The 11,401-nt window shown below is 36.3% G+C and overlaps 1 protein-coding gene across 4 annotated transcripts in view; it reads right to left on the bottom strand.

The window, feature by feature from the left end:
* Nucleotides 1-11,401, bottom strand: part of HDAC9 (histone deacetylase 9) — a 908,040-nt gene that overhangs the window by 514,240 nt on the left and 382,399 nt on the right. For 2 of the 4 annotated variants that reach the window (XM_077757662.1, XM_077757659.1), the window contains one exon: nt 2,976-3,038. In XM_077757662.1, coding sequence (XP_077613788.1) covers nt 2,976-3,038 — 63 coding nt within the window. Of the gene's footprint in view, nt 1-2,975; nt 3,039-3,274; nt 3,325-3,446; nt 3,512-11,401 lie in introns of those variants that run through there. The other 2 variants (XM_077757660.1, XM_077757661.1) reach the window with 2 other exon arrangements.

Below are 11,401 nucleotides of genomic sequence, written 5' to 3' on the forward strand. Positions count from 1 at the left end.
TAACTTTTAAAATAGCAAATGGGAACTTCAAAGCAATAGCTAACAATAAAACAAAGCTTTTTAAAAAAATTAATTTCAAGAAATCTTCTGTTGTGGTTTCAATGTTCAATTACATATTCTGCAAATTCTTTGCCTTTGATTACTATAGAATGAGACATTTTACAAAACACATATACATGTACACACACACACACACACACACACACACACACACACACACACACACATACAGCTACTCTGATTTATAGTCACAATTTGCCCAAGGAGACTACTAGTTCTTACCAGACCAGGAAAACCAAAAACAGTAATTGATGTGTAAAATAACTAAAGAAGACTTACTCTCCAAACAAAATATCATTTTTCTATGTGACATACAATTGAACTCATCTGGCTTGTTCAGCAAGACAGAGCATGGTATTGAAGAGCCAGAAGCCCAGGTTCTTTCACTAAAAATAGTTATAATAATAGGGAGTCTGCACTTGAATAACATGTTGTTACATTTGAACTTTATAAAGAATGCCCAGAGGTAAGCAGCAGGACACCATTATTGTTCAGTTTACAGATGAGTAGCCAGTTATCCAAACGACTATCAGCAAAGTGCTAGTTAGAACACAGAGCTCTTGACTCCTAGAACACTGGTGTCTCCAACACTTTGCACTACTACCAAATAGTTCTTTTGGATCCAAAGACTCCATCTATTCCTATGCCTATCAATCATAGACCTATGCCACTGGTCCAAAAGGGAGTGGAATGAAATTTGTAGATAAATGAAGACAAACATGCCTCTAGTTTACCAATTAACTTAAAGGAAAACCCTACTGAAATGGGTCACCAGGATCACCATCGCCTCCTCCTACCCCTGTATCGGTGATACTTAAAAGTTTACTGCAGCCTTAGGACTGCTGGGAAGATGGTAAAAATTCCAGTATACAGCAGAGTTCCCATACCAGTTAAATCAGAAACTCTGGGGGTGTAACCAAAGCATCAGTATTTTGTAAAATACTCTTGATGACTCCAAGTTTGAGAGCCAATGCCTCAGAGGAAGTACACAATAAAGACTGGGGAAACTAAATGCAAGGCCATATGATAGTAAACAAAATCAAATGTTATAAAACATGGTAGTATGGATGCAAATGATTTTATGTTTCAAATTTGAAAAATTAACAAAACCCAGAGTTTCCTTATTTATACCAGACACGTTTGAGAGTTGATGTCAATCTACATCACTTCATTTAATAGCTGGTGCTTACAGGATGCTTCCTGTAGAACTGACAACCACATGGATAGTCTCAAGCACTCCCCTGCTGGAAAATATTATTGCTTTCATGTCAGGAAAATGACAGTCTCAACTGAAAATCGGAGTAAAGTTATGTGTGATTATCAAAGACACTGAAAACGGTGAGGCTTGCAAACACCTGTAGCCTGTGGCAAGAGATTCAATGTCAGCATCCAGTTGCTACTTGAAAGGCACAGCTTTGTTTCTACCATGTGAAAGAAATATGAAACTCGTAACACAGAGGTGGGGACTAAACGGATAAAGTGCAGTACTAAAAAGATACCCAAAATAGTGATTGTTTAAAAGTTGATCCATATTTAGAAAATAAAACACTAAATAAAGTGACTGGTTCCATTGGAGACACATAAGCTGATCCCTCCCCAAGCTCTTGTCAACTTTATAGCCACAAAGATAATAATAAACAATATTAAAATCCAAGTACATTTGCTTTAGATAAGCAGACGCTACCAGTTAAAATAATTCCTGTCACTTAAGTGTCAACACCTCAAATTACAGCAAATTTGATCTCTTATTCTGAGCCCACCAAAAAATTGGGTTAAGAGAAGTATCTTAAAATCATCACAACTAACAGAGGTTTAAAGATAACTTGCTTCAACATAGGTGAGTAAATGGGAAGGTGTTCAGCACTGAAACAGACATGCCAACCTGTGGAACATTTCTTTCACATCTAGTTCTAGCAAGTAAATGTTGCCTTAGCTTTACGTTGCATTCTTTTCATGGAAATCTATGTGGTGATCTATAATTATGATCAAATCCACATAGGAACTTAGAAGGTGTGAGGGAGAACTTTAAACCAATTTTGACTGAAGCATTCAGAGGACGGAAACGAAAAGTCCCCCCCAGGCTTTAGGAACTGGCTGTAGAATTAAAAATGAAGAGCAACAATTACGAGTAAGTGTTCTGTGTGGAGAGTCTGCTCTTTTAACAAATAGAAATTGATAAAGCTGACAAGCTGCTTCTCCTCAGCACATAGCACGTACACAGAGAAACCAGAAATTAGAATCTGTTACTGCTATTCTTTAAAGGGTTGCACCTGCATGTAACACCTTTATGTGTGCACTATGCAATCCATCTGTCTGACAATGCTAGACTTTCCAAATGTTTTTAAAGAAAATTAAAATAAGCATCTACTAATAGTAATTTTATTCCATCCTGAATAGTTTCATTTCAGGCTGATGAGAAAAAGCCACATTAAAACTATCTTTGTAACTTCTAGCAAACACATTTCAGAAGGTAGGTCTATAAATAGATATGCTTCTGTATGCACATTGTAAATATAAAATCATCCGGCTAGCGGAGGCTGCAATTTATACTGAAGCCCCAGGATGAACTTACCTGATTTTTAAAGTCCCATTAGAATAGCTTGCAATCAGAACAGATCTCCGTTTTCTAGTTGCAGAGTAAGGCAAAGCACCCCCAACTACATTTTACTTATCTCAGTCCCATCTTTCATCAGAAGCTTTGAGATTTCATTCAGAAGCTGTTGTCCATAAATGCTGAATATGCACAGAAACGGTAATGGAAGGGATCTAAGTTAAACCCTACAGACGCACCAAGAAAATAGCAACAACACCACCAAAAAGCAGCAAATCCTTGAGAGGTGCTTTTTCTTAGCTGCATTTCCCAAGTCTGCCTCCTTTCACACATAAAATGTCTCAGTTAAGGAAAAAGATCTTACCTGAGCTGATCATACTGTGCATTCTCTGCTGAGCCAAGAGCTGCTCTCGTCCAGCCACCCCATCTGAGGAAAAACACGAGTCACTCTCGTAAATTGTCTGCAGCATATTCCAATCACTTACTTCAGCTACATGAAAGATTCATCGCTGCTCAGTGCACGGGCCCCAGGAGCTACCCTCCCTGGTCCTCCCTCCTCCCGGAGGAGAGGCAGCAGCCGACCAACTTCAACAATGATTTCCTTTCTGTTAAGGTGGACATACACTTTTTAAAAGATCTGGACACTTTTCCTATGTTACCAACCTCTGTACAAAAAAGCAGAAAGGACCGAGTGGATGCTATGGCTCTCTGGAGTTTAGGTTATCCCGGAAACTAAAAGCAGGTGGGAAACAGGAATGTGCTTCGGGGTTATTGCTTTGTCAGAATAAGTAGAAAAATATTAACTCTACCCACGAGAAAAAGAAACCGATTAAACCTGTCTTATAGTTCTTCAGGCTGCTAGAGCTTCGTTGCAAGCACCCTCAGTCCTGCAAGTGGCTTCAGCCCTTCTATCTGTTTGTGTGTGTCTCTTCCCCCTCTCTGGTCTCTCTCAGCTCAAGTTGGCTAAAGCTAGTGATAATCCATTTGCATATGAATCAACAACGGCAGGGCCCACAGGCACAGAAATAGAACAATGGTCGGCCTGAGCCAAAAATAGGTCAAGCATGGCCGAGTGATTGGAGCCAGCATTAATGCATTTAAAAATACCCCAGCAAACCCAGCTGTCCAGCCTCTATCTTTCAAACCATAATTCTCCATTGCAGGGCCTTAAAAGCAATTAACTCTTTCCTCCCTCCAAGCTTGGTTTACACACTGTATTTCCATACTGGCGATTTGTTTCCAAAGAAAGGAAGGCAAAAAAAAAAAAAAAAAAATTAAGAATCATAATTCTAAGAGGGCAAATGCACATACATTTAATTTCATTTTATTTTTATAGTATGTGTTTTTGGAAGAGAGAGGAGAGAAGTGCAGAGCTCTGTATTGGTTCTAAAATAATACTGGAAGCTTTTGCTCATAATGTGGTTTCTGCCTCACCCACGCACAGCAATCCTGGTGTTCTATTTTTGTTGCCTGTTTCTCTGGCTACACTGCAGTTGGCTGTAGCACTAGAAGCTTTTCTGCCTTCTAGTTTCAAGACTGACAGGAGATTTAGTAGAGGTAGTTTCAGAAAACAAGCACACCCCAGAATAAAATGTTTATGAAGAAATAGCTTTATTTTTTACTTGCCATTTATATGAGGCAATTGTCCATTTCACGTATCCTAATGTAAGCCTGGTACCACCTATCAATTTTATTGCATCCAGTTTCTATTATATCTAAATTAAAACCAAAACACAGCTTGGGTCTGAAAATGTTCCCTCTATTTCAGCCTCTCAGGCTAAATTCAATACGGAAAAGGAAAAGAAAGTGTTGATGCTATCTAATGGATGGATGAAGAACCACCAAATACATGCACCTGTATATCAACCAATAAATATGGTCCGTCCTCAACGAGGAATATTCTGCATTCATTGCCACCTGAAACAAAGACCTCACTTTTTGGTAGAAATAGCATTTATGGTAGTTGATAGGTTCCCAGATCAACACACATTTTGGAATTCACCTGTAGAGTAAATGAACTATTGTATATACTACTAAATATTCTATAGTCTCTGAGGTACACTTACAACACCATTTCTGTATGAGAAATAAATTCTGCATCACAAACTGGGATGTAGGATCTAGCCATTCATAAGGGCACACCCAAAAGTGATAATCCACTAGTCCTGGGAACTCTTTTTCCTTTTCTAAACTAGATCAGTAAGGAAAAAGTAATTCTTAAGGCATTAGTAGCAGAGTGTTTTAGGGAAAAAGCAGAGTGTTTAAGGTTCCTAGAACAACTGGATGGAGGAAGGATCTTGGTCAACGACAGAGTGTGAGTCAGGGGTAAGAGAACAAGGAGACAGGGTTTTGGTAGAAGGGAGGAAGCATGTTAAATCAATAGGCAGATAACCCACTGCTGAAAAAAGTGGTACTGAATTTTCCTTCTTTCATAGATTAACTCCTATTTCTTGCAAAATTATATTTGGACAGATAAGTTACAAGATTTTTTAAAAAGAAGTTTTTCCAGGGGCGCCTGGGTGGCTTAGTCGGTTAAGCGTCTGACTTTCGCTTAGGTCATGATCTCGCGGTTCGTGGGTTCGAGCCCCGCGTCGGGCTCTGTGCTGACTGCCAGCTCGGAGCCTGGAGCCTGTTTCAGAGTCTGTGTCTCCCTCTCTCTCTGACCCTCCCCTGTTCACGCTGTCTCTCTCTCCTAGAAATAAATAAAACATTTAAAAAAAAAAGAAGTTTTTCCAAAGCACATTGGACTTAAGCTATAATGAGAAAATCTTATTTTCCTGTCACTGGAGAAAAATTAATTCCATTTAATATTACAACTAAACTTTCATAAGAAATCAATATATAAAAAAATCAATATATAAAATCCAAGAGATAGAAATATTGTGGAGCTGGCAAATTACCTCAGGGATGATGTAACCAAGCATAGCATTTTAGACCTGGGAGGGCATTCAGAACTTTCCTACAAACTCTCTGTCCCTCAAAATGCCATAGGACCCTGGAGTAGACTTCCAGTGTCCTCCAGCAAAGGCTCTTCCCCGAGGCAGAGCAACCTCACTTTTGTTTGTTTATACTGGAATATGTAAGAGTTCTTCTGAACAACGGTTTCTTACATTAAGAAGAAAATAGTTGAGGGGCTTCTCCGTGGCTCAGTCTGTAAAGCCTCTGACTCTTGATTTTGGCTCAGGTCATGATTTCACGGTGTTTGGGATTGAGCCCCATGTTGGGATCTGCACTGACAGTGTGGAGCCTGCTTGGAAGCCTCTCTTTCTTTCTCCTTCTGCCCCTACCCCACCCTCATTCACATGCGCGTGCAAGCACGCACGTGCTTGCCTTGTCTCTCAAAATAAACTTTTTTAAAAAAGAAGAAAATAGTTGAAATCCACTAATTTAGTACAAACAAGCTCCCTAGTTTACATACAAAGTAAGTCTTAAGATGTGCTGAAGGTAACTAAGGCTATAAAAGCACTTGTTAAAGAAATATGACTGAAATGAAATTATGACTAAAGAGACTTGCTTTGTCTCTGGCAGGTGGTCTCTCATCATCTTCTCCAGTCTGCCATCCTGTCCCTTTTAAAATGATGCAAATAATTACCTGAGATCTTCAAAATAAATTTTCAAATGATCTAGTGATGAAACACCAATTATTTCAGAGGGTTTTGAACAGAATATGCAAAACCGGTAATAAACATGTAAGAGGGGTGACAAACTCTCACTAATGACATAATACACATCTTTCGTCATTTCAAATTTAAGTGATCCCCTCAAACTTCAAATGACAAAAACAGTTTCTGAGGTTTTATCATCACGAAAAATAAAATAAAACTCCCAAAGAGTGAGTTAGTAATTATCCAATTTCTCAGAGGTTCTAGGAAAAGGCATTCCACATAGAATAGTGTAATGTGTCTTCTTCATGTTGACCAAGTTATTTCACTTGAGATTGATTTACATTTTATCCCTGCATACTTTCAGCATTTGTTTGTTTGTTTTTGTGTTTGTTTTTGTTTTGTTTTGTTTTGTTTCCCATTAGCAGTTTTGCCTTTCACCTCTTAGTTTAGGGTGAAAACGCATCAGACACTTATCATAAAATAGGTATCACTTGTTTCTCAGAGGAAAAATAAGCATCATTAAAATCACAGGAAGTATACTGATTACCATAGTTCCATTAACCAACAACTTAAATATTAAGAATGTTGTGTAATTCCTCTCACATCATCTCAACAACGTCAGTAATGTCACTAGGTTTCTTTGTGTGCATTTATAAAATCAGTTTTACTTACTTGGAATGCAAAAACTATTAAATTTTATATTATAAAAACCATAGCAAGCTAATACAAATGCCAAATAGGCATTAAAAAAATCTCAAAAAATAAATGTTAATTCAATTTAATAAAAATGTTGGAAATTGATCTAAAATCATTTTACATTTATTTTACACTCATTCAATAAATGTTGATATTATCTACTGATGAAAAATGAAACCACTGTCTTAATTACTTTTTAAAAAGAATATGCAAAACTAGTGATAAACATGTAAGAGGGATACCAAAATGTCATTCAAAAGCAATTATTATAATTCCAATTATTTTTATGCAGGTATATAGGCAATACAAAAGATGTGTAAAAATTTATATGGCATCAAAATACTTCCTAAAATATCCTCAGACCTCTAACTCACAATGATCTTTTCTCAGATCAGTCCCAATGGGAAGAAGCAAAGAAGGTAGTGTAACCTGATTTATTCTAATACACTAAGGTACCTTCTGCTCATCTGTAATCAAACACAGACTTTTCATGTAGTACCAAATTCTATGATTCTGAAATCTAGACACAGTACAATTTCAGCTTGCCTGAAATATTAATTCTACTTTACAGGAAATCTACAAAAATTACTCACCAACACCTGGAACTCCACACTCATTTTCTGACTCGCTCATGTTGCTTTTTCTCCCATCCTCACATTTCTCAAACTGCTGTCACAGCAAAAAGTTATTTACACTTGCCTGCAAGTAGTAGGCTTGGTTTGCATAGACTCCCAAGTCACAGAAAATAGGGTACAGCGTACTAATTTTTATTTTGAATTAAGTAGCCTATTTATCTGATTTTTCTATCTCTTGGAAGAACATCACCAATTGTTATTAAATAGTGGATATTCAATTTACAAGTGATTCCGTTCCACTGAAACAATGTAATTGATTACCAAATGGTCTTCAGATGAGGAAATCTTGCCTGGACCCAAGAGCAGGTAAAGTGTTTCAGAAAACACATCAGCAATGAAATGCCAGGGAGACTGTTTTATATGAAAACAAAACAACATCAACAAAATCTCTAGAATTGTTTGCCTTGATTTGATTCATAAGAATCTCTTCTCTAACTTTTCCCTTCAAATGGGACATGTTCTTCCATGATTTATTCTATTTCTAGGGGATTACAGAGAATCAGGGTCACCTGGGAACTTGTTAGAAATGCAATTCATTGGGCGCTATGCGAGAAGTACTGAATCGCAATCTCTGTGAGGAATCTGTATTTTATAAGCCCTCCAACTGATTCTGATGTACGATAAAGTGTGAGAATCAGTAAAGAAGATCAACCTTTCCAAAGCAATGATTAGATGGCTACGAATATAAATAGATAAATTATCTTTTTTGTGTACAATTTTAAATTAGCCGGTATTATTAGAGAACAATTTTTCAAAAATGAAAGTAATTAAATTAGGTAAGAGACTAAAGAAGACCATTAATATTCAAAGTATATAAAGGAGGATCATCCAGAAATGGATCTCTTGGGCAGCAGAGGAGCCCAGCATTGTACACTTCCGATGACAGGGATGTGTGCCCTGCTTTTCCTCACTAAGCCATCTTGTTCCATGTTCTGCTCTTCTGAGTATTTGCCAGTAGCATATCAGTCCCTCTATGCAGAGCTCAGAGCAGCCAGTCCAGGAGGAGAAACTAGTGTGATATAATATTCAACATGTACTGTTTCATAGTTATTCATTTTTACCATAGTGTCTCATTAAAATCCCAACAATTAACTTCAAATCAAGAATAAACCACAATTTTATAAAGCTATGTGCATGTATGAAAAAATCTTTTGTTGAAATCAAGTGAAATGTAATTGCACTTTCATGATTTGCATTTATTTCCTTGTCTTGTGAACAGAATAACCAGTGAAAAAAGTCAGACACTAGAAATGCAGTAGAAACGATCTCATGTGGATTCCTTAATGTAATTATCATTGAGTACAATTTGAATAAACAAAGTTTTCAAATATCTTCCTTTTATTGTACTTTAAAGATATTGGCACTAGGAAATTAACATAAAAATGCATTTGTAGTTACACTTTATAGTACTGGATCTAGTAAATGTAGTGATGGCAGAGTTTCTAGAAAAGTCTGGGTATCAATTGCATTAGCTCATGTCTACATGTTCAATTTTTAATTGATAAATTCCATTGATTATACCATTCTGACTCACATTCTGAAAGAAATACAGCTTCAGACTCAATCTTACCTCCCTGCAAAAGTCACTTGAGAAACAACACAGTAGTTTTTACACTTTGTATTATGGTACTGTAAAATTATTTCACATAGAAAAACTATTTCATATGTATGAATAGGCTGAATGTAAATATAAGTACACATCAACCATTAATCTTTGCTTTTGCTTTAAATGACACATAATGGTTCAGGCTGATAATCAAACATTATTTTCTTTTTAACATCATCAACTTTGAAATACAAACCAACCTGTACTAATCTATCTTATGTTTACTAAACTAAATATTTACAAGATACTTATGAGATCCAAGACTTTTAATAGAAATCTTAGTTTCAAGGCAAAATATTATTTTTGGCTACAAGGCTATGAAAATCAAAATTCTGGAAGAATTCCAGTTAAGTAAAATTAGCATTCTGATCTCCACTCTTTCATATGATCGAAAATTTTAATTTTATATTTTTCTACAAAGTAGGTGTTCTTCTTATGTAGCCACACCTTTCATATTTATCATCCTATATATAAATGGGATTCTGATCACCCAAAATCCATAATGATATGTAGCACCTGGATGAATACTGTATGTAAGAGGTGGGATAAGACTGATTTCCACATGCTAATATAAGTACAGCAGACATCAAAAAACAACCCAGAAATGTCATTTTTTGCCACAAAGGTCAAGCTGATATTTACCATAGCAAACCACTACCTATCACCAAGTTAAATCAAGAGAATGCCAGAATGCTTGTCACTGAAAATAGCAACAACATTTTTTATATTGCAATTATATTCTGACTTCATAAATGATCTAATTGGATCCCAACTACCATATTTTAGAAATAGCAAGTGCCCAAGCACTTATTTTTTGACTGATCACAAATATTTATAGCAATGGCATATAACTAAAGTATACACATTTGCAATTAGCCATATCACTAAATTTATCAGATATCCATGGGTTAGGAATCTTTCCTGTTTCAGGACTATTAACTGTAACAGAATTCTTTTAGTTACCATTTGGTACATATTTTTCTACCCCTTTGTTTTTACCTTTTGCATCCTTTAAGAATGGCTTTTATAGATAACATATACCTGGAATTTTTTTCCCTTTCCTCCCATAGAAAAGTCTCACATTTGGTAACTTCATAGAAGGAGATAGTGGCCCTTGCTAGTTCATCATCTTCTCAAGAGCAAAATAGTAGTGAATCCACTTCATCTTTCAAAAGTTTGCCCATACGTTACTTCCTTGGCAAAGCTTTCCCTGATCTGAGTAGTCATGAATGACAAGACCTTATTCTGTCCTTACTTATATCACAACAAGAGTTATTGGATATTTCAACAATTTGGTTACATATCTGTTTCCCATGCTAGGCGTCAACAAGTTAAGAACAGATCTGTCATTCATCTATGTGCCTATTTCACACTGCCTAGCAAACAGTAAGCACTCTATATGATATGTGAATCTCTGTAAGTATACATGATATGTTTGATTTTTATACACTTTCATTCATGCTTATTTTCACCGATAAATGTCAGGCAAACAATTTCTATTGTCTACATCAGACATTTCCATTCCACCAGCCACCCTTCCCCAAATCTATCTCCAGAGTTAGTTTTCCTCGCTCAAAAGAGGTTACCTAATTCACCCAATCCCAACATCACCCTGGCCAGATAAGTATGATGATTATATTACATACAATACTTTTCAGGACAATATTGTAACCATTCATAAGCTTTGTATCATCAATATAAAACACAGAGATTATAAATTCTATCATGCTTTATTTTCCTAGGATTAAACACAGGAAATTAAAAAATTCAAGATTCTAGAAAATTTACTTAAAACTTTCCCATCTCTACATTGAAACTATTTTCACTGAAAAGGATTTTGAACATTTTAACAATTGTGCTCTTGAGGCTCTCTTGGACTCTCCTACTGGCCAGCCTGGCTCCAGGACACAATGACATGACTCTCCTGAAAACATCTAAAGCTCTAATTTAAAAAGTTCCACTTTATATTCTCATTGATTTAGGGAATTCCCTTTCAGTTTTAAAGAGCTCCTACATGGTCTAAGTCTTCAGAAGGAGGGGGCTTATGTTCACATATTTTCTAAATCAAAGAGAGAATTATTCTGGAAAATGTGGAAACTTCAGTGTCAAATATGAATTTACACTTGATTCATGAAAACCACAGAATATCTTTCATATGAAGAGCAACTACATTACATTCTAAATAATGTGGCTTATTCGATGGAGAAGGGCCTCTGGATTCAGACAGAATTTGACTTGAATCCGCCCC

The sequence above is a fragment of the Crocuta crocuta genome, unplaced genomic scaffold (genome assembly GCF_008692635.1).
Source record: "Crocuta crocuta isolate KB4526 unplaced genomic scaffold, BGI_CrCroc_1.0 scaffold62, whole genome shotgun sequence".
Lineage (NCBI taxonomy): Eukaryota > Metazoa > Chordata > Mammalia > Carnivora > Hyaenidae > Crocuta > Crocuta crocuta.